Here is a 23,953-nt window from a genome sequence, read left to right as displayed (position 1 = left end):
AAATGTTTGGATTTGATTGCTGCCCGGCAGAGGAAAGCCATGTAGGTGGTAAGACATCATAAACTCTTACAGGGCTTGCCACTTAGCATTCAATTGTAGAATATCAAGTACCTACTATGTGCAATGCTTTGCGAATAGAAAGTGAACATGAGACTTCATTTGCTGATTTAAGTCTGGAAGTCTGGATCTTTTTTTTTTTTTCTTCCGGTTCCTTGGGTATGGAATCTAACCGCAGGATTTTCATGCAGGCGCTGGCAGGCGTTTCTCCACAAGGGTCTCTTTCCGTGACCGTTGGGCTTACCCCCTTGCACTGTCTAGGCGGTGCACGCCCTCGGCACACACCGGCCCCTACGTGATCGCAGCTCCAGTGACTCTAGATTCCCTTTCAAAGACGAACGCATTTCCGAACTGGGGAGGCCCGCAGCCGCGCAGGTTTTATGTAGGTTGAGGTTTCCAGTCCTATCCAGCCTCGAGCCTCACCCGCCTAGGCGCGAGCGGATGCCAGCACCACGGGCTACTGCCCCGCGCAGCGGCGGGCTGACCCCGCCCCTCCCCACGTCTCTTGGCGCCCGAGGGGGCGGGGCCGGGCGCGCGCCGCCAGTGACGCCGCCCGCGCACGCCCAGGCGCCTGCCGATTGGCCGCTGGGGCCAGAGTTCCTCCCGCGGAGCGCACCTCCCCCCAGATTTCCCGCCAGCAGGCCCCGCGCGGTAGATGCCTTGCCTCTAGTGGCTCGGTCCGACGGAGCGGTTGAGCCTCGGCCTCTGTGGCTATGTCGCGACAGAGCACGCTGTATAGCTTCTTCCCTAAGTCTCCAGCCGTGAATAATGCCAACAAAGCCCCCGTCAGAGCCTCCAGTGGAAGCAGCGCCGCCGCCGCTGCCACCCGGGCCTCCCCTTCCCCAGGCGGGGATGCGGCCTGGAGCGAGGCCGGGCCTGAGCCCCTAGCGGGTACCACGTCGCGGGCCGAGGCCAGGAACCTCAACGGAGGGCTGCGGAAGTCGGCCTCCCCTGCGGTCCCCGCCAGGTAGCGGCGTTGGGGGGGGGGGGGTGCAGGGAGGTGGCCTTGCGGGGCTAGGGTTGCGCGTCCAGGCCCTGGGCTCGGAGGAGGTGGGGCTGCTTGAAAGAGTGCAGGGAGCTTTGGGGGTGTAGCTTGTAAACAGGGTGCGAGGAAATCGGCCATGCCAGGAGAGGGGGTGGGAGGGGAGGGGAGGACGCGCTTAGTTCGGACGTGGAGGAGGAGAAGTCCGCCAGGTGCGGGAGGAGGAGTGGAAGGTGCTTGGAGTAGGAAGGAGAAAGGGGAGAAGGGAGTACTGGGGGTGGGGCGGGAAGAAAAAGCTGGCCTGCGCGGCGCGCGGTGCGCCCTCTGGGCGAGGGAGGGGTGGCGCTTGCCCCGGGCGGGGGAGGGGTGGCAGGAAGGACGAATGCCTGCGGCAGGGATGGACGCCGGGAACCTGCAGGTTGTGGGGGCGCGGCGTGCTTCGAGTGGGATATCCGGAGGATGTTCCCCCATCAGAGCTGGGATGGTCCATTTCTAGCCCGCTAGTTGCTCGAGGAACACCCTCGATGTTTGGATTAGAGCCTCGGACGCGAAGCCTCTGGCGGGGGTGGGTGTGTGGGCTGTTGGGGTGGGTGAGTGTTACTTCTGCGGTAATCTTGGGGCCTCCCTGGCGGCTCAGAAGGTGAAGAATCTGCCGGCAATGCGGGAGACCCCGGTTCGATCCCTGAATCGGGAAGATCCCCTAGAGAAGCGAATGGATACCCACTCCATTATTCTTGCCTGGAGAATTCCATGGAGAGAGGAACCTGGTGGGCTACAGTCCTTGGAGTTGCAAAAAGTCACGACTCTACTGAGCGACTAACACTGGGGGGTGGACAGCAAGTTTAGTGTGCGGGGGTGTGTCAGCTGGTAAACCAAGGGGCCTGATTGGTCCGAGTTAGCAGGGGCGGGGAGCAGAAAGTGCGGGGACCAAGCTGGGTCAACGTGTAGATAGATTGCATATGCATCAAAACAGATGGAAAGCTTAATTTAATGTTAATTTTGACACCTGGAAGTATTGTGCGAGTTGAAAATAATGTTAGTTTAAGAAATAGTGCATTTTTTTTTTTTTTTTTTTGCCTCACCAGGGAAACTCTCGGAATCTAAGTTCGGGGACCAGGGATTGAACTTGGGCCATGGCAGTAACAGCGCGGAATCCTAACCGCTAGACCGAAAGCACTCCCCGAAATAGTGCATCTTTTGTTGGGGCTTTCAGGGGAGGATGGGGGACTGTAATTTTTTCCTGAATTGAGAGCCCCCAAAGGCCTTGATCTGGCTCTGGGAGAGAGGTATGAACGTGATAAAGGCTAAGCCTCCCCGGCGGTGTCTTCCTCTCCTAGGCAGTTTGGTGGTGTTTCAGGGTTTGGCAGGCCTTTGTTGAAGTAGCGGGCGACATTTTGAAAAGCTCTCACTTATTGTATCCCATGTATTGTATTGGGCATAAAGTGTAATGGCAGCCGTCTGAACGGGTGAAATAGTGGTACAAAAAAAGAGAACACATTCAAGATCAGAGAGCTGAGTAGTTGATTTAGAATGTCTTGCGTTTTAGGCGTCCCACAGATTTTTTCAAAGTGCAGCTGTAATTCTCCAAGCGACCCTCTCAGGAAGTTTATGTAGTTGCCTGAAGAGTGGCAGGATTTGCTACCCCAGAATGTGCCTCTGGCATAGAGGTTATTTTGAGCTGAGTATTTTTGAGAAGGGGAAGACAGGGGAGAACCTCTGAGAACAGTAGAAGTTATTCTTCTGTAAGGGAAATTTACATTTAAAAGGGAAATCTCCATTTGTAAGGATGCCTGCCTCTCTGTACTAAGAAGAGGAGGGAGATTCTATAGGCACTGGACTGAAATCTTAATAACAAACATATCCTTGTTTTTTGTTCTTTTCTTGGTAACCTCCCTGGTCTCCCTCCCCGGCCCCCTGTCTTTCCTTTGTCTATAGCTGAAGACAGTGGTTTAAGGTGGTAATGTGGGCTGTCTCCACGAGTGTTGCTCAGTTTCCCTTTGTATCTCTCAGCCAAGAACTCAGATGGGTGGACGGAAAAATATTTTCCCTGGGGGGTGGGATGAATTGGGAGATTGGGATTGATGTGTACACTATTGATACTATGCGTAAAATAGATAACTAATGAGAACCTACTATATAACTCAGGGAACTCAAGTGTTCTGTGGTGACCTAATGGAAAGGAAATCTAAAAAAGAGGGGTTATATGTAGAAGTATAGCTGATTGACTTACCGTACACCACACTAACACAACATTGTACAACAGTTATACTCCAGTGAAAATTAAATATTTTTCCAAAATAATTTTTTTCCTTCCCTACATGTGCATCCTCTGTAACAGATGCATGGCAAGAGATGTACAAAGCGTTTCTTTCACCTAAACTTGAATTTGATTCTTCCTGCATCTATTCTAAACGGATGGAATTATTTGTTGTATGGTTGTGCTTTATATTTTGAATAGCATATGCAGTTTTGTTTTTTTTGAGGTCTGAATTTTGGAAACTCATAAAAGACTTACAAAAGAATATATTGTTTACACTTGACCACCTACTCTATAGGACTGCTTTCAGGGTATTCAAGAACAATGGGCATTTGATTCTAGGTTTCTAAAGAACTCTCCATTCATTAGATAGATTTGGCCTTCGCCTAACAAATGTTAACGTACCTCCTCTGGCAGGCATAGTATTGGGCGTTGTGGAACCTGGATATAAGAGTGAGCTGGACTAGCGAAAAGGCAGTTTTAGAGCAGGAGCTGAGCCGGTGAGCTCTGTTCACTTTGGGGGGAGGATGGGGTATGTATGGGTCAGGGTAGGCTTTCAGCTCTAAGGCTGAGAGACCAGAGGATAGATAAGTAGAAGTTAGCTCAACTGCTGTAGAGGTGAGGGGGTTTTAGGAAGCTGGTGCAGGAAGAGGAAGGTCCTGCAAATTGAGAATGAAAACGGGGGGCCAGAGCCTTAGGTATGAGGAGATCCAATCTCTGCTGATGGGCTACAAAACATTTGGACTTTGCCTAGGGGTCAGTTGAAAGAAGTTGAGCATCTTTCAATGGTCATTTGTCATTTAGTTTCCTTTTGTGTACCACTGTTAAAGTGTTTTGTCTTTTTTCTTTCCTTCCCCTAGGGTCTTTGTCAGGTGTGATGCAAAAGTCTTTTTTTCACCTGGGTTGAGAAAGAGGAAGCAGTTAAGGTGACATCAGTTTGAGTAAATGGCTGCAGGATGTATGTCTGTGCACTCTGGGCTTGCTTCTCAGTACTTCATTTCTTCTGTAGCCTTTTTTTTTTTTTTTTTTTAATTTTAAGTCTTTATTGCGTTTGTTGCAATACTGCTTCTGTTTTATGTTTTGGTGTTTTGGCTAGGAGGCGTGTGGGCTCTTAGCTCCCAGACCAGGGATGGAAACCACACCCCCTGCATCAGAAGGTGAAATTTCAACCACTGGACCACTAGGGAAGTCCCCTCTAGTTTATTAAGACAATTGAAAGATCTGTGAGCAAGGCTTCTGACTACGTAAATCTGGCTTTTTAAAGCAAATCTTAGCTGGTTTATTTTTTGCAGTCTCGTTTCAGTAATTATCTGTTGATTATGAGAAATGAGGACAGTAAAAAATTTTAAGTGTGTGTGCCTTGTATTCATTTATAGGAGTGGTGTGTCAGACCGTGACAAGAATTTTTTTTTCCCCGTGAGAGCCTTTAGTTAAAGGTAACAGTCTGCCCTAGTTGTAGGTGCCTTTCCGTCTACTTTTCATACAGTTAAATCTATTTATAGTAATACATTCTAAACAATATCACACCTAATATAATAGTTTTTGTAAGAAAAGAATTCAGGCTTTTAAAAAAGTAGCATGGTGGACTTGGTTTCACAGACTTAACTTGATTTAATCGATTTAACTAAGAAGATGCTGAACTTGTCATAATAATTGGGCCAGAAGGAGCCTCTTAGCTGGCGTTTATAACTTTTTAACATTATCTCAGAACTTTTCATTCTGATGATGACTGTCAGTTGTCCCTGCTCCTTGAGCTGCTTTCCGAAGAGCTCTGGTTTTAGTTTTTTTATAGGCTTCTTTTCTAATAATATTTAGGAAATAGTTTTAGAGGCCAGTTTGGATGATAATTTATATGGTTGCCCTAGACCTCATGCATAAGTGATAGATGCCGTAGTTATCCAAGCCAAAGGAAGCAAAGCCAGGTGAAGGGCAGAGAGGTGCAGGTAGATGGGTAGGTGTGATGGGAGCCCTTGGTAGTAACTTCTCTGGTTACTTCTGTTTTCTCATTAGCTATTTGAGGGTAGGGGCCTTCTACTCTAATGGTCTACGTTGAGAAGTAGATACAAGCACTGATAGGTAGTTGGCTTGAGCGTATGTTTACCTTTGTGAAACTTGTGTTTATATACACAAATTTTTTTTACACATAGCCAGTCTAACTTTTATTGTTTATAGGAGCAAATTCTAGCATTGCTTTTTGTATCTACTGATTCTGTTTTTAAAATTAGACAGAAATGTTGCTTATAAATTTGGGGCACAACTAATAATTGACACCAAGGTAGTGGGCTAAAGAGGGAGCAAAAATAATGGCATTTTTTCAAGCAAAAGTGTAAAGATTTGTCATGTATATTTAGCTTTATTAAGTCATTTCTTATTTTTAGTTGTATGAAGTTGTGTTTTAGTTGTATGTTTTACACTTGCTTTTCTGAACTGTCACCTTTCTCTTACCTTTTTAAAGCTGTCTTTAAAAATCCCAAGAATATCAGACATTTGAGATATATTATCATTTTAAAAACAATTGTAAAGTGAACTCCCAGGCGGTCAGTGGTCAGGACCCCACTCTCTCTGCCAGGGGCCCAGATGGGCCCTTTCTCGGGTGACTGAAATCCTACAGAGGTGTGTGGCGCATCCAGAAAACAAAAACCACTTGTAAAATCATAGTTGAATCATATTTATAAAGTATATCATAGGCTAATTCCCATATTTATTTTGGGATTTCACATTGGGTTCTAAGAGGAACCCATTCTACATTGTAAAGTGACTTTTTGGCCTAGATATTTTCAAATTGGATTTGCACTGCATAGGGTTTGATGATCCTTGTTAATGTTTAACACAGTCCTAGTTATTTGAAAAGAGAAAGAATGTATTAAGATTGTCAGGAAATGGGAGCCAAATGTTAAAATACAGTAAAGTCTGAATCTGACTGTTAAATAAAGTTTCAAGTAGAGCCATTTGTATCCATCTCTGATTTTATAAGGTCCTCTGGCTCTTTAAGGATCAACATATGAAAAATAGCAGATGTTCAAATTATAGTGCATTCCACTGTGATCCCATGCTTAAGTTATAGTTACATACTTTAAAATATGGTATTAGTATTGGTAAAAATCTGAATATTTGCATGGATTAAAATTTATGTTCCTTTTATTTTGATATTCTGTGGAGACTGCACAACTACTAGAGATAAAAATTTTAAATTACCTTTAAAGAATTCGTTTGCACATAGAAAGTCAGTAAATTAAAAAGAATATTTTTCTGAAAAGCCTTTTAACATTGGGGAAACTATCCATTTTTTTTTTTTAAGCTACATTTTTAATCTTAGCATTTAGAGTACTTCCACTTTCTTCCACTACACTAGGCTCTGTGTCCTAACCACTGGACTACCAGGGAATCCATTCCGTCCGCGCCCACCCCACCCCCCGCCCCCGCCCCACACCCCATTCTTAACAGCAGAGTTACTTTATACATAAGATTCTGTAAGTATAAGTTTATGTTTAGGGTGAGGTGATGTTGAAAAACAATTTTGTTTTTAAACAATTCATGATGGCATTTTAGCTTTACAGATCTGATGATTGTAATTAGCTTTTTATGTGTTTCTTCCTCTAGTGAGGATGCACATTTATTTGCCTTTCAAATAAAGTTAAAGACATTAAGTTTTAAAAATTATTTCTTTCTTCACTTATGGCTGTGCTGTCATTGCTGTGAGGGCTTTTCTTTGGTTGTGGAGAGCAGGGGCCCCTCTAGTTGCCTTGCGTGCAGGCTTCTCATTGCTGTGGCTTCTCCTGTTGCAGAGCAAGGGCTCCTGGGCACTCCGGCTTCAGTAGTTGAGGCTCCCAGGTTCTAGTGCACAGGCTCAGCAGTTGTGGTGCCCAGGCTTAGGTGCTCCACCCCATGTGGGATCTTCCCAGATCAGGGCTCGAACCTGTGTCTGCTGCATTGGCAGGCGGATTCTTTACCACTGAGCCACCAGAGAAGCCCTGAAGACATTACATTTTCAAGTTGGTTGCTTGGAAAGGAACCTATGTCAATTTGAAACCTTTGAACACCATTTTACAATTTGTTGTACAGTTTGTACACTTTTATACAAATGACAAGAGTTTTAAGGTAACAGTCTTAGAGAGAAAGCTCAAATTTCCTTTGGGATAAAAACTAGATTAACTTAGTACTGTTAAAGGTATAGAACTCAAAGTTTTCCCCCCATGTCTTGGGTCTCAGCTGGAAACTTGAGTTACTCTTAATTGAGGATAGACAGGAACTTTAAGGAGGCAAGTGTGGCCATCTCATATTTTTTGCTCAAGAATTTTGATCTACATATTTAGTTTCTAAGACACCTGAGATACTTGCAAGTACTTTGTTGCTTCACACGAGATAAAATAGAATTGTTAGTTTGGGGGCGTCCTGCTCCCTTGAACTTCAAATGTACCACCAAGATGTTCATTCTTGTCAAAGTCTCTGATGCACTAACTCTGTTCTAAAGAATGTGTAACTTTTATAGACATGTAATGAAATAGCTACTGTTGAATTAGCCATACCTTAGTCCTTACCCTCACATGGGCAAGGAAAACAGTCTTCACTTTTACAAAGCACTAACACTTTGTATGAAAGTGAAACAGAGTGAAAAAGCTGGCTTAAAACTCAACATTCAGAAAATTAAGATCATGGCATCTGGTCCCATCACTTCATGGCAAATAGATGGGGAAACAATGGAAACAGTGACACACTTTATTTTTGGGGGCTCCAAAATCACTGCAGATGGTGACAGCAGCCATGAGATTAAAAGATGTTTGCTCCTTGGAAGAAAAACTACGACCAACCTAGACAGCATATTAAAAAGCAGAGACATTACTTTGCCAACAAAGGTCCATCTAGTCAAAGCTATGGTTTTTCCAATAGTCATGTATGAATGTGAGAGTTGGACTATAAAGAAAGCTGAGTGCCGAAGAATTGATGCTTTTGATCTATGGTGTCGGAGAAGATTCTTGAGAGTCCCTTGGACAGCTAGGAGATCCAACCAGTCCATCCTAAAGGAAATCAGTCCTGAATATTCATTGGAAGGAGTGATGCTGGAGCTGAAACTCCAGTACTTTGGCCACCTGATGCGAAGAACTGACTCATTTGAAAAGCCCCTGATGCTGGGAAAGATTGAAGGCGACATGAGAAGGTGACGACAGAGGATGAGACGGCTGGATGGCATCACCGACTCAATGGACATAAGTTTGAGCAAGCTCCGGGAGTTGGTGATGGACAGGGACGTCTGGCGTGCTGCAGTCCATGGAGTCGCAAAGACTCAGACATGACTGAGTGACTGAACTGAACACTTTGTAAACCTGACTCCTTTCTGGCCAGCCTGAGCTCACCTAGGGGAGGAACTGCTTCAAACTAGCCAGTGATGAGTTAAGGCTTCTTGATATACACACCAAATTTCACCTCTTAAGGGATGAAGGGCAATCAGGCTGAACTGATGAGTATCTTTACTGGTCCCCGTCAGAAAAATCGACTTTGGCCAACAGTTCGTAGTCTGATGTCTGAAGACCTTACAGCCAGAAATATGCTTCCTATGAGGAGACATGTTTATTGGCATAACATGTATTTGCTCTGGCCAGTTTTCTAGAAGTTACTGTTAGAGAGTTCAGATTCAGTTCTGATAGTGTATTTATATACGACAAAGATTATTTCCCTCTGTTAGCAACAGGAAAGGGTACAGATTTAGGGTACTCTCAGGACCTAACATACAAGGAAAGCTTGTGGTTTCCTGATCCCAGTGTGATAGACTTTGTGGTTAAGTGGTTGCCTGGCTAAGTTAAGGGAACGCCTGCTCTACAGTTCCACACAGAGATAAGGATCTTTGTCTCCTTTTTAACGAATGGATGTGTTAGTAAGGAGGAAACACTTAAGACACCTGAATTGTGCAGACACAGCTCCCTGTCTGAAGATGACCCCTGTGGTGTTTGACAGCAATAATTACAAACTCATGCTGGTCACTATAGTTTGCTAAGTTGAAAGAATGTGCTTTAAAGGCGCTGGATGTAAGCACCAGCTGAAGCCATGCTTCTGTTCTGGTTTCTTTTCTGCCTAGTATAGGGATATCCACATCCACATTTTTTGAAGAAAGAAATACTTCAGTTTTATGATTGAGCCTCATTAAGGTGGCCTCGATTATTCTAAACTGTCTAAAATATTCTCTTTCGTAATACATTTTACATTTGTCATTGTTCAGTGCAAACCTTGAAGCAGGCTTAGAAAACCATGGTATATAATACTGGAGCAGGGTTTATCCATTGTGGCCTCTCTATCACTGAGGGACACCTGTATACTTCTTCCCTTCCTCTCCCTTTCTCAGGAAATCTTCAGGGCTAAGTCAGTTTTTGTGAAGATTAGATCTCCTGTTGATTCTGTAGGCTTATTTATGTAACTATTTGTGTACACAACTATTTTGGGCACATTACATACTTACCTCTTAAGTTTTCCCACAAAACTAGATTTTTAGGGATGGGCTAGGGGTATTAATTAGTCTGCTAGCTTTTGGGGTATTTGGAATACACTGGAGCAAAGTTTTAATTAAATAATTTTTAATATAAGTATAGCAAATTTACCTAGGCAGTAGCTTGGTATTTTAATAATACTTTGGGTCAGATCCTGTTCCTAATGTATAAATGTGTTAGTACAGGTGTTACTCATAATTTGGATTACATATACAATGAGTTTATGTCTTTTTCCTGCTATTACCAGTCTATCAGAATTCTGCCATAGTTTTTAAACCTTGAATAATTCTGAGATAATTTCTGACTTTAATACCATTACATTTGTGTTGTCTTGTGATATTTGCTTATGATTTTAAAAATGACTTGAAAATCTGATTTTAAAAAAGCATTACTTTTAGAATTTCTGTGCCTGAATATTAATGCCAGAAAATTTCAAAGGTGTCTTAAGATACCTTCCTTAGAACTGCTTTCTTGTAGGTAATTGCCTTTAATGTAACTTAACAAAATATTAACCAAGTTATGTATTTTCTCTTGGCAGCAGTTCTTGTGACTTCTCACCAGGTGATTTGGTTTGGGCCAAGATGGAGGGTTACCCTTGGTGGCCTTGCCTGGTTTACAACCACCCTTTTGATGGAACATTCATCCGTGAGAAAGGAAAGTCTGCCCGAGTTCATGTACAGTTTTTTGATGACAGCCCAACACGGGGCTGGGTCAGCAGAAGGCTATTAAAGCCATATACAGGTAAGAGATTTACTTTGCAGGTTGGGTATGTTTGTAAGATAGAGCCCACACACATGAGTCTGAATGTTAGTGTCTCCTACATAGTGCATTTAAGCATTATTTTACTCCAATAAATTGTTAAGAGTGGGTGTGGTAAAAGCTTCTAGCATGGGAAAAGGATAAGATGTAGCTGATCTTCGGCCAGTTTGTGGTGTGGAGTTGAATTTTTATTTCTGCCCTTCTGAGTGACTTATAGCAATATCAAATCCTTAAAGGAAAAATGATTTCATGATTGGATCTCATGATGGACGACAATGCCAGATTCAGACATGAAAAAAATAAACAGTGTTCCTATCTTAAAAGGTTCCAAAAGAAAGACAGTGTAGCCAAGATATGGAACATATAGATCAGTGACATACTCTAGGACAGGTGGAGATGCATGCGACCTCGGCTTCAAAATGCTCACCTTATGAGCACATCTGAGTTGAGTTTCACATCAGAAACCAGACTTCTGGAACCGTGACTCACTCATTCCAGGCCCAGCCTCATTTATCACAGACATCAGCAGTCCTGCGTGTATGGTCACCTAGGTGGCTGCACCCTGTCCGTCTCCTGCAGTGCATGCACAGTGTGACTGCAGGGTGTGGTGCATGCACAGGTTCTTTCCATTGTCTTCAGACTCCCGGCTGGGACATTGCTGAACTCAGTATCTTGGAATCAGAACAGCGGTCAGTGTCCCAGAAGCCTGGGAATCGTGCCCTTTCGGCCGTAGTGCTCCTCATCCTGCAGGGCAGATGGGCCTGTGTAGAAACCTGATGTGCAGGGTGAGAACAGAGTGAGAGAGTTTACTTCCGTCGTCTATTAATTGGCTGTATAATCTTGGCCAGAGTAACTTCTGTTTGCATACACGCAAGTTGGACCAGATGATAAATGAGGTCTTTTTCCAGGACAATTTTGAGATGCTAAACCAAGCCTTGGCAAAAGATGGCTTTAAAAAGAGATCAAAAAAGTTTACTTTTATGTTGTAATTATTTTATAAAGTTACCGCTGTGCATTTTGCTCTTTGCCCTTTAAATTTCCAAACTGTTGCAAAATGTGTATGTGAATAAATCAGCAAAGAGGTGTGCATGAAAACAGTAGGCCTCTCGTGGCGGGGATGGTCTTGGGTTGTAGTTTGCATTAGAGGTTCTGGGGGAATGGTGGTGATTCAGGCGGGGTGAGCACAGCTGTAACAGGTACTTTGGGAAAGTTCAGAGCCACTCAAATGATTCTGACTGCTGCAGTTTGTAGTTTTGGTGTAGCTCTTTAGAGAAGTAAGAAATTGCAGCTTTGTTTTAGTCAGCTCATAAAAGTTGCTAATTCCATGGAAATTTAGAATGTCCCATCGGTTTTAATATACTGAAAGAAGTGAGTGGTGCAATGTTTGGATCTGCTAGACAAATTCAGGTTTGTTTTGCAGCTGCAGTTATATTCAGGTAGAAGAAGAGAACAGACATTCCTAGTTAGGCCTCTTGGAAAAGAACTAAAACAATTCTGTACCATTAGCCTTATAATTGTCCATATCTAACCTTTTGCTCACTGGATAGACATGTCATTTAATACTATAGTTGTTTGAAATGAAATGAATAAAGGAAGTTTTACTTTAAAACAGAGCAAGACATTTTTGATGCAACTGTTTTGAAGAAACTTTAAAGTCTGTACTGGGTTATTATCCTCCCAAAATTTAGGATTCCTTAGAGTAGGATTTTTTAAAAAATCTGTCTTATCTAACTGTCTTGGGAGCAAACATTGTTAATGTCATTGCTTCATTTAAGTGACAGTGTAGTTTTTGCCTTCCTTAAGCAATGTTTTTTTAAAAAGAGTCTCAAATCTCCTTTACATCTTACGTCTCACCTGTAGAGGTGTGGTTTTAGGGTCCACAGTCTGAAGTCTTTCTGGAAGAGAGAGTGGTCCTGGGTGAACCAACAATTAAGGTAACTTACAGGAGGTAAAATAGGTAATTTCAGTTTTACTGATAGTTTTACCCTGAAAATTCCTTCTGTGAAGGCTTTATTGATCTTATCTATATCAATCAAAAATAATGGGACATTAAAAGTTAGGACTTCCCTGGCCGCCTAGTGATTAAGACTGCACTTTCATTGTAAGACTGCACTTCCATTGCAGGGGCACAGGTTCCATCCCTGGTCAGGGAACTAAGATCCCATGTGCCTTTGGCAAAACAAAACACCTTGATGGTTATCATTCTTGCTCCTTAGGGCAAGTGTTATACATTGAGCCAAATGTTCAGCCAACTGTTCTTATTTATTAATAAATACATGTGTGTTTTTTAGGTTCACATTCCAAGGAAGCCCAGAAAGGAGGTCATTTTTACAGTGCAAAGCCTGAAATACTCAGAGCAATGCAACGTGCAGATGAAGCCTTGAATAAAGACAAGATTAAGAGGCTTGAGTTGGCAGTATGTGATGAGCCCTCAGAGCCAGAGGAGGAAGAAGAGACGGAGGTGGGACACCGCTAACAGGCAGTTGTTACTATTGTTTGGAAAATGTTGAAAAGTAGGGAGGGACATAATAGAATGGTAATTTCCTATTTTATTTATTTCAGTTCAGTTGCTCAGTCATGTCTAACTCTTTGCAACCCCATGGACTGCAGCACGCCAGGCATCCCTGTCCATCACCAACTCCCGGAGCTTGTGTGTGTGTCTATATACACACACACACAAATATATATAAATATATTTTATTTGGTATTCATACACACATACTTTCTTATACCTCTGGTGATATTCAATTACTTAGAATCCTCAACAGTCTAGCACCCTTTTTTACTTAAGTTCTCAAGTCTGCTGGAAACACACATGCTTATTGAAGGGAGTACCATTTTGGTAACCAGGACAGAGAGCTAGGGACAGTGAGGACATGGTGGTAAAATTGGTTATGGTGTCTGATAGTAACCTTTTATATGAGGGTGTGGAAATGATCCAGTTTTATGTTCTAATACTTTTTTGTTGTATTTTAGATTGGTAAGAAGAGGTTGAAAGACAATCTTGGTTTCAAATATTAATGGTCACTTTAAGTGAATTAAATCTTAAATGAACAAATAATTGGTATATAAAGAGTCATCTATAAGCTGCTTGCTTTTGTTCTTTCTATTTGAGATAGGCATATAAAATGCGTATTTTAAGAGGAACTGGCACTTCTGTGGTGATCCCAGTAGATAAAAGACTGCACTCCCAGGGCTGGGGGCGTGGGTTCGATCCTCATCGGGGAACTAAAAGTCCATATACCACAAGTAAGCCTGCGTACTGCAACAAAGAACGAGCGCAGCAAAAAAAAAAAAACAAGAGAAAGAAATGTTTTTAATCTTAATTTTGAGGTTGAGACCAGGGATCATAACATTAATCAGATGTTTAGATCTGGGTGGTAATGACAGAAATCATTTAACCTCATAACTACTTTACATATGAGGGAGGTCTATGAGAACTGAACGTGCCTTGCTGAAAAAAATAGAGCTGGTTTGTGGAGGAGCAAGGACTAGAACTAAAATGATGACTGTTGTTTTTTTTATAGTAAGGAATTTATAGAATGGTAAACTATAATATGTTCAACTGTAAGAGGAGCGATGACCTTGGAAGAAAGATAAGTTTTTTCTACAGCTATGACTGTTAACGAGGACATCACCTATGGGTATTTTGTCATGTATGGTCATCCTAAGGACTTCATTAGTATTAAATAGGGAAGAACTCTGATGACAGAATCACTTAATCCTGTATTGTGACACTTATATTAATTTTAGGTGAAACTTAAATTGCTATCCATTGAGAAAGAAAATAGTTTCTTATTTCTGGAGGTGGGTTCTTGATATATGAAGTTGCAGCATATTGAGAGAGATTCCTTAGCAATATTGTCATTTTTCCAAATTTTACTTTTATATTTTAAAATATTCTTTCTTTGCCTCTCAGGTAGGTGCCCCTTACACATCAGATAAGAGTGAAGAGGAAAATGACATTGAGAGTGAAGAGGAAGTGAGGCCAAAGGTGCAAGGATCCAGACGAAGTAGCCGACAAATAAAAAAACGAAGGGTCATATCAGACTCTGAGAGTGACATGGGTGGCTCTGATGTGGAATTCAAGCCAGACACTAAGGAGGAAGCAAGCAGTGATGAAATGAGCAGTGGCGTGGGGGACAGTGACAGTGAAGGCCTAGACAGCCCTGTCAAAGTTGCACCAAAGCGGAAGAGAATGGTAACTGGGAATGGTTCCCTCAAGAGGAAGAGTTCAAGGAAGGAAATGCCTTCAGCCACCAAACGAGCAACTGGCATTTCATCAGAAACCAAGAATACTTTGAGTGCTTTCTCTGCCCCTCAAAATTCTGAATCCCAAGCCCACATTAGTGGGGGATGTGATGACAGTAATCGCCCCACTGTCTGGTATCATGAAACTTTAGAGTGGCTTAAGGAGGAAAAGAGAAGAGATGTACACAGGAGGCGGCCTGATCACCCTGATTTTGATGCATCTACACTCTATGTGCCCGAGGATTTCCTTAATTCCTGTACTCCTGGGATGAGGAAGTGGTGGCAAATTAAGTCTCAGAACTTTGATCTGGTCATATTTTATAAAGTGGGGAAATTTTATGAGATGTACCACATGGATGCTCTTATTGGAGTCAGTGAGCTAGGGCTGGTATTCATGAAAGGCAACTGGGCCCATTCTGGTTTCCCTGAAATTGCATTTGGCCGATACTCAGATTCCCTGGTCCAGAAGGGCTACAAAGTAGCACGAGTAGAACAGACCGAGACCCCAGAAATGATGGAGGCACGATGCCGGAAAATGGCACACATATCCAAGTACGACAGAGTGGTGCGGAGGGAGATCTGTAGGATCATTACCAAGGGTACACAGACCTACAGTGTGCTGGAAGGTGACCCCTCGGAGAACTACAGCAAGTACCTTCTTAGCCTCAAAGAGAAGGAAGAGGAGTCTTCTGGCCACACTCGCGTGTACGGGGTATGCTTTGTTGATACCTCACTAGGGAGGTTCTTCATAGGTCAGTTTTCAGATGATCGCCACTGTTCCAGGTTTAGGACTTTAGTGGCACACTATCCTCCAGTACAGGTCTTATTTGAGAAGGGAAATCTCTCAATGGAAACGAAGATGATTCTCAAGAGTTCGTTATCCTCTTCTCTTCAGGAAGGTCTGATACCGGGCTCCCAGTTTTGGGATGCAGCCAAAACTTTGAGAACTCTCCTTGAAGAAGGATATTTTGCAGACAAGTTAAATGAGGAAGGTGGGGTGATGCTACCCCAGGTGCTTAAAGGTATGACCTCAGAGTCAGATTCTATTGGATTGACACCAGGAGAGAGGAGTGAATTGGCCCTCTCTGCTCTTGGTGGTTGTGTCTTCTACCTCAAAAAATGCCTTATTGATCAGGAGCTTTTATCAATGGCTAATTTTGAAGAATATGTTCCCCTGGATTCTGACATGGTCCATGCTACAAGACCTGGTGCTGTCTTTGCTAAAGCCAATCAACGAATGGTGCTAGATGCTGTGACATTAAACAACTTGGAGATTTTTCTGAATGGAACAAATGGTTCTACTGAAGGGACCTTGTTAGAGAAGATTGATACTTGCCATACTCCCTTTGGTAAACGGCTCTTAAAGCAGTGGCTTTGCGCCCCACTCTGTAACCCTCATGCTATCAATGACCGCCTGGATGCCATAGAAGACCTAATGGTTGTGCCTGACAAAATCTCTGAGGTTGTAGACCTTCTTAAGAAGCTTCCAGACCTTGAGAGACTACTGAGTAAAATTCATAATGTTGGGTCTCCCCTCAAGAGCCAGAACCACCCAGATAGCAGGGCTATAATGTATGAGGAAACCACATACAGCAAAAAAAAGATTATTGATTTTCTTTCTGCCCTGGAAGGATTCAAAGTAATATGTAAAATTATAGGGCTTATGGAAGAAGTCATTGATGACTTTAAGTCTAAAATCCTCAAGCAGGTCCTTACTCTGCAGACAAAAAATCCTAAAGGGCGCTTTCCTGATTTAACTTCAGAACTGAACCGATGGGATACAGCCTTTGACCATGAAAAGGCTCGAAAGACTGGACTGATTACTCCCAAAGCAGGATTTGACTCTGATTATGACCAAGCTCTTGCTGACATAAGAGAAAATGAACAGAGCCTCCTGGAATACTTGGAGAAACAGCGCAGTCGAATTGGCTGTAGAACCATAGTTTACTGGGGAATTGGTAGGAATCGTTACCAGTTGGAAATTCCAGAGAATTTCATCACCCGTAATTTGCCAGAAGAATATGAGTTGAAATCCACCAAAAAAGGCTGTAAACGATACTGGACCAAAACAATTGAGAAGAAGTTGGCTAATCTGATAAATGCTGAAGAACGGAGAGATGCATCATTAAAGGACTGCATGAGGCGACTGTTCTATAACTTTGATAAAAATTATAAGGACTGGCAGGCTGCTGTGGAGTGCATCTCAGTGTTGGGTAAGGCTTTCAACATGTTTGTTCCTAAAGCTTTAGTTAGTGATGCCCTGTGTGCCAGTTTTATATTGAAATTACAGCCCATTGGAAAGTCCCCATTGACTCATAACCCTAAACTCAAGTAATGGGTATATATTTTGATCAAATTTCAGTTGAATTTATAGTATTTGATAAATGTTGCTTTTAAGCTATTTTTGAAAGGTGCATAGGACATGATGTTTCCATTGCACTTTGAAAGCATTTGGCTGCTCTAGGTCTTAGTTGTGGCACTTGTGATTGTTGTTGGAGCATGCAGGCTCTAGCTCCCTGACCAAGGATGGAACTTGTGCCCCCGGCATTGGGAGCACAGAGCCTTAACCACTGAACCACGAGGTTCAGTGACGTCCCAAGCTACTTATGTTAATTTAAAGCTATCCCTTGACCTCTGTTTGTTTTACACTCTACACACATATTTGAAAAGATTTTAATCTTTCCTTTTTCTCCTAGCCCAAGTTATCACACTTTATTTTCTGAGTTTATTTCTAAGAGCCCTGGTTTATGTATTTGTAATTAGGTAACCTCTTTAGTTTCATAAATAATTTCCTTTTCCTTTAAACTTCATGGCCAACTTATTTTGAAGCCTTTGCTTTAGACTTTTGAAGTTTTTCTTTTTTTTTTTACAGTTTTGAGGGTTTTTTCCTGTGTTTTGACAATTTCTACTTTGAGGGGATAGATTTCTTAATGAAGTGCTGTAAGGAAGACATGTAAAACATTTAGGCTGATGACTCATTTCCAGCTAATGAATCCATTAACAAAGCATTTTATATACTGTGCAGTTAGAACAATGTCACTAGAATGCCTGCTTACAGAAAAAAACCTGCCATGTCTAAAGTGGAACATGTTACCTCTACTAAAAAAGCATTTTTGAAAGACTTTATAGAAGTTGGGCCTTTGTTGCTTATCAAAAATGATGAAGCCTCACTTTTGTCCTCTCTTTACCAGATGTTTTATTGTGCCTGACTAACTACAGTCGAGGGGGTGATGGTCCTATGTGTCGTCCAATAATTCTGTTGCCAGAAGAAGATACTCCTCCCTTTCTAGACCTTAAAGGGTCACGCCATCCCTGCATTACGAAGACTTTTTTTGGTGATGACTTTATTCCTAATGACATTCTAATAGGCTGTGAGGAAGAGGAGGAGGAAAATGGCAAAGCTTATTGTGTGCTTGTTACTGGACCAAATATGGGAGGCAAGTCTACACTCATGAGACAGGTGAAGTATTATAAATGGTGGTGTTATAAAACTTTGAGTGAATTTATTACACATTTAAGCCACTGTTTCCTAAAAAGCTCATGATAGTCACTGACTTACTGATAAGCAAAGGAAAACTCCTTGAGTCATGAACGGTGTTCATTTCATTGGTCAAATATTTGCCTGATGTTAAAGGAAATACTTAAGAAGGTGAAGGTGGTTCAGGCCATGACTTTTATGAGCTCTGCATCCTTTTCCTTTGAAGGTTAGATGTATTCATAATGAATGAAAACTATACAAATGTACATTTGTTCTTAAATTAGGTTCATTTCTAGGAAGCCTTAGAACCATTGCACTTGTTCATACAGGAAAGCAAATATAATTCATGACCTTTAGTTAACTGTTGGGAACTGCTTTTAGGGAAGACAGTAAATATATTTTCCTAACCTTTCGTCAGGGGTTGGCAAATCACTAAGCTAAATATGATTTAGATTTTTAAAAGGTTTAGAAAAAAATGTCACAGAGACACTGGGCCCTTGACAAAAAGTGTTTGCTGACCCTCTTATTCTACTGTATCATATACTTTGTACAGATTTACTGACTGGAGAGGAGCAGTAGTGTAGTGATATGGTTTTTAACCTTTTCATTTTAAATCAAAATCATCTAGAGAGCACAACAAAACAAGTACCTGGGAATTGGGGTGTATTCATCCTCTGAAATTGTTTGGTTTGCAGTTGGTTCTAGGCATCAATAGTTTTAATCCTACTGTTCAGCCAGAGTTGAGAAGCACTAGTATAGTCGGTTAGTGTGTATGTTCTGAGGTTTTAAAGCCAGCAGGCCCTCAGCCTCACTTTTCCTACGATTGTGAAGATTGTTTAAGAGTGCCTGGCTTCTCAGTTCAGTCGCTCAGTCGTGTCCGACTCTTTGCGACCCCATGAATCGCAGCACACCAGGCCTCCCTGTCCATCACCAACTCCTGGAGCTTACTCAAACTTATGTCCATCGAGTCAGTGATGCCATCCAGCTATCTCATCCTCTGTCGTCCCCTTCTCCTCCTGCCCCCAATCCCTCCCAGCCTGACTTCTAGTTAATGTTTATTAGCTTGGCTTATTATCTGTCTTCTGGATATACATAGATATCTCTATCTGTTCCGTTAATATCAGTCATAAAATAACTTTTTCCTCCCTCATTCACAGGCTGGCCTATTAGCTATAATGGCCCAGATGGGCTGTTATGTACCAGCTGAAGTGTGTAGGCTCACACCAATTGATAGAGTGTTTACTAGACTTGGTGCCTCAGACAGAATAATGTCAGGTGAGTTATTTTTCTACCTAAGGCTCTGTTATTTGACAATTCATTATGCAAGTTTTACCATACTAGAAGTAATATAGTAAAATTTAATCTTTAGTACCACTGGGTAGTTCATAATAGATTCAAATGATGCGAACCTAAAAGATGTTTCTGCTGTTAAAAGAGGATTCTCATTTTGATCACCTATTTTTTTTTTTTAAAGGTGAAAGTACGTTTTTTGTTGAATTGAGTGAAACTGCCAGTATACTTACACATGCAACAGCACATTCTCTGGTGCTTGTGGATGAATTAGGTAAGACATTAAAATTTCTAAAATTTCTAAAACATTAGTACAAAGAATTATTTTTCTGGAAAATGGTCTGAAGGACACATTTCTTAAAGAAAAAGACTATGAATATACCCACCTTTGTCCATAGACCCCACAGTTGGCACTAAGGTGGCAATTTCTAAATCCTGTTAGAATTTAAATTGTAATACAGGGATAATTGGATAATAAGGCTATTTAAAGAGAACTAAAAGGAAGTTTCTGAAGCATAGTGGCACTTGAATAGTATTCCTGAACTTCAAGTGCTGATAAGCAGGCCTGCTTTAGCTAGAGAGGGTTTGTTTACAGAGTGCTTTTGGATGTACTAAGCTGATGCTCAGTACATTTTAAAAAAATTCTGAGGCCTGTCCTTCTTGGAATATAATAGGGCAGACTGTATAATATATAGTTTATGTATATCTTCATAGGAAGAGGTACTGCAACATTTGACGGGACAGCAATAGCAAATGCAGTTGTTAAAGAACTTGCTGAGAATATAAAGTGTCGTACGTTGTTTTCCACCCACTACCATTCATTAGTTGAAGATTATTCTCAAAATGTTGCAGTGCGCCTAGGACACATGGTATGTATAAATTGTTTATTCAAAAATTGTGTTGGTTTTTGAGTGGGTCCTTCCATTGCCAGCATGTAATTTTTCTTTTTTAGGCATGTATGGTAGAAAATGAGTGTGAAGATCCCAGCCAGGAGACTATTACCTTCCTCTATAAATTCATTAAGGGGGCCTGTCCTAAAAGCTATGGCTTTAATGCAGCCCGGCTTGCTAATCTTCCAGAGGAGGTTATTCAAAAGGGACATAGAAAAGCAAGAGAATTTGAGAAGATGACTCAGTCACTGCGATTATTTCGGTAACTATAATTGGATATAACTTTACCATGCAGTTTCAAAAGCAGTAAAGGGGTGGGTGATGCACTGTGAAAAATGCAAACTAACTTTTTTTTTTTAATTTTAAGGGAGGTTTGTCTGGCTAGTGAAAGGTCGACTGTGGATGCTGAAGCTGTCCATAAGTTGCTGACTTTGATTGAGGAATTATAGACTACATTGGAAGCTTTGAGTTCACTTTTGACAAAGGTGGTAAATTCAGACAACATTATGATCTAATAAACTTTATTTTTTAAAAATGACCATTTTTCCATTTTCTTTCTAGGAAATTAAACCCTTTTAATTCTTATCTACCTTCTACATAATGGTTATTGAATACTCCACAATATATTAAGTCTAGATGTTATGGTACATGCATACACTTTCAGGCTGTTTATACCCACTGTCACCAATACACATAAATGGGGGGGGGGGGCGGGCTATGAAACTGTATAGGGCTGTATATATACTTGTCTCAGCTTAATGCGGGAAATTGTTTTAATTTCCAGCAATTTGTCTTAACTGTTCAAAAAAAAACTATGAACAGAGTTCAAATACAGGACTGTTTTGAAGAGACTTTCTAAAGTGTACTTTTAAAACATAGTAGTTTTTACCTTTCACAAAACTGAGTTACAAGAATACTTTTGTTTTACAGTGCATCCCTTCCTAGGAAGTCTCATTAAAACACTCACTTTTTCTAGGGGTGATTTTGAATGCTGCACAGGGAAGGGAAGGAAATAATAGTCTTAACTTTTCTTAAAGGATACCAGAAACATTGCTGGATATAATTTAAGATTAGTGTTTTCTCTTTCATAGAAAGAACGTACATACTGGGACATGAGTACAGTTACAGCAAGTCTAGGTGTGCTAACAAAACAGGGCACATTCAAGTACAATAAGATTTTGCTTGAAATTAAAAACAAACTACATGAGATTAAAGCATTAAAATCATATTTCTCAATCTGAATACATGTTAAAAAAAAAAATCAAAAGAAACGCAGAAGTGCTAGCTCACATTTTTACCATATTACAAAAGCAATTGGTACCCACGTCCATAAAAGCAGCAACAAAGCTGCTTGTCTATTGAAGAGTACTACTGCAAGTTGGACTGCATTCAATGCTAGTTGTAAAAACACCAGCTTTTTTTCAGAAGTTGGTATCTGTACAAAATTGAAGCTTATGTTCTTCACTTCTGTCCCTTCAAAAGTCTTTACACAGTAATGCTAAAACACCCAGCTTTGAGATCCTGAGTCAATATATTGCCACTTTCTTTTTGGTAGCTTGAGCTTCATAGTGTCAACTGACCTTGTGTATTCATTTTTAATACAGTCTCTTCCTGTAGCATGGGCAAATATTTTAAATCTTCCAAAAAAAAAAACAACAAAAAACAAAAATGTTTAAGTTATGATGTTAGAATGGCAGGACTTTTTCTTTAGGGAAGGTATTCAGTTGTGCTGCAATGTATTAGATTCTATAGGTGGAGCAGAGTCATATAGTGTATCTGTATCATGTGTAGGCTCACCAGCTAATGTACAAGGATTAGACAGTGTTCCAGCACCACAGTCACAGAAAAACCTAAAACAAAATATGAAAACCCAAAGATTAGGAAAGTAAGGAGACTAAAATAATTGGGTAATACAGCAAGCAAGTGTGCTACATACATACCTATCATGTCTAATAAATTCTACATCATGTCCCTGATGGCACTTCTTAATGCAATTCACACATATGGCGTTTCGATCTGTGGTGTTACAAGTGTGACATCTAAAAAACAAAAGCTTACGTTATTTTCCTCGATCATCTTATTAAAAATACTTCAATCTGTTACATATTACCCTATGATATGACCTTTGGCTTTTAAGAGGACCAAAATTTTTGTGGTTCTAGTCTAGTTCTGAAAAGGGACTTCAATGGAATATAACAATTTCCTATTTTGTGTCTCCCAAGGAAAACAAGTAGCTACCTTTACTGAATCAATACAGTGGAGAGGGGAATTAAAACCACTCATGGTAGCTAGGATATAAGAAACACTTAATGACAGTCTAGGAAAACAATATAAATGTATAAATGTTTTGCATTTTCAGTGGTTATCTACACTTACTACAGTACTACATTTTCCCACATTTTATGGTCTCAAACACAGGATCCTCCAAGACGATCACAGAACTTAATGTGGACAGCTAATAATTTACCCAGTTTACTTTCTTTTAGCTCATACACTTAAGGGAAAGCTAAAAATGTTGAGTTCTTGTCAGTTTAGAAAAGAAAACCTTAGTACCTCTCCTTTTTTAAGATAACTGAGAAATATACCTGTAGAAATCATGCATGGGATAGCTGGTATAACTTGATATTTTATATAAACACTGGCCTCTACTAACAGCCTTTTCTATGGCGTCTTGATTGTTCATTATTTTGTTATCTGTAATGAAAGAAAGAATAATATTCTATAGTATAAAGACTTAAGATAAAGAGTTTTTAAGAGCTTTAAAAGAGGCTAATCAATGAAGTAAAAAAAAAATAGAAATGAGTTTTCCTTGTACAAGGTACTCCCAACTATTCAGAATAAGTTGAAACAAAACTCTTTCAAAATACATCTCTTGAGTTGCTGGTTAACTACTGTACAGTGACAGAAGAATTATTGAATAGCAGTGGCTTCTGATTATCTTCTCATGGCATATTTAGTGCACTTAATTAGGCAGAACACAAGATTCCAACATACCTTTCATTGTCACATTAACACCAGATGCTAAAAATAAGCCTCCAAATCGGTTGTTAAAAATTTGATTGCCTTCTAGTGTTGCAGTTGCATGATTTGTAATTTCAATACCTGAAGCAAAATTTACAAACAGCAGATGCATCACTTTATATAGTTTCTTAAAATAAACCTGAAATATAGCAAATGTAGTAAACTAGTTCTTTTATATAAAAAGTATGTTAAATGTAGTAAACTGTATATTAATTCCTAACATCTAAAGAAAAAATGGAAGCTTATTTGAATCACTTAGTTCTTTCTCTATCCCTGCTAAAGGCTGATTCATGTCAATGTAGGCAAAAACCACTACAATATTGTAAAGTAATTAGCCTCCAACTAATAAAAATAAATGAAAAAATAATGAAGGAATAATACTTTATTGATAATGACATTATTTTAAAATTTCTCTCCAACTAAGAAGACAGGGCCCAGAAATATGCGTAGGCAGGAGCTAGATGGTTATTTGGGATTAAGAGAAATTGTCTT

At 40.7% G+C, this 23,953-nt stretch overlaps 2 protein-coding genes across 4 annotated transcripts in view; one reads left to right on the top strand and one right to left on the bottom strand.

Moving 5' to 3' along the window:
* Positions 1 to 688: 688 nt before the first annotated feature.
* MSH6 (mutS homolog 6) lies at positions 689 to 20,978 on the top strand. 3 transcript variants are annotated; one of them, XM_061155460.1, is made up of 10 exons: positions 689 to 1,024; positions 10,314 to 10,513; positions 12,823 to 12,992; positions 14,451 to 16,995; positions 17,974 to 18,242; positions 19,418 to 19,535; positions 19,735 to 19,824; positions 20,265 to 20,419; positions 20,503 to 20,702; positions 20,808 to 20,978. In XM_061155460.1, exons 1-10 carry the CDS (start codon positions 771 to 773, stop codon positions 20,887 to 20,889), a joined length of 4,083 nt encoding a protein of 1,360 aa, XP_061011443.1. In that variant the 5' UTR covers positions 689 to 770; the 3' UTR covers positions 20,890 to 20,978. The 3 variants fall into 3 exon arrangements, with proteins under 3 accessions (XP_061011443.1, XP_061011442.1, XP_061011444.1); XM_061155459.1 differs by having other exon boundaries at positions 10,311 to 10,513; XM_061155461.1 differs by lacking the exon at positions 20,808 to 20,978 and having other exon boundaries at positions 20,516 to 20,680.
* Positions 20,979 to 21,498: 520 nt separating this feature from the next.
* FBXO11 (F-box protein 11) overlaps positions 21,499 to 23,953 on the bottom strand; it is a 109,238-nt gene continuing 106,783 nt past the window's right edge. Inside the window, exons 20-23 of the mRNA XM_061155462.1 lie at positions 23,435 to 23,542; positions 23,026 to 23,134; positions 22,381 to 22,479; positions 21,499 to 22,290 (exon numbers count right to left, since the gene is read on the bottom strand). Coding sequence (XP_061011445.1) covers positions 22,161 to 22,290; positions 22,381 to 22,479; positions 23,026 to 23,134; positions 23,435 to 23,542 — 446 coding nt within the window. The 3' untranslated portion in view covers positions 21,499 to 22,160. The remainder of the gene's footprint in view (positions 22,291 to 22,380; positions 22,480 to 23,025; positions 23,135 to 23,434; positions 23,543 to 23,953) is intronic.

Source organism: Dama dama, chromosome 11 (assembly GCF_033118175.1).
Source record: "Dama dama isolate Ldn47 chromosome 11, ASM3311817v1, whole genome shotgun sequence".
In the NCBI taxonomy this organism is placed as follows: Eukaryota; Metazoa; Chordata; class Mammalia; order Artiodactyla; family Cervidae; genus Dama; species Dama dama.
Note: the sequence above shows the minus strand (reverse complement) of the source record. Positions and strands in the feature narration are given on the sequence as shown.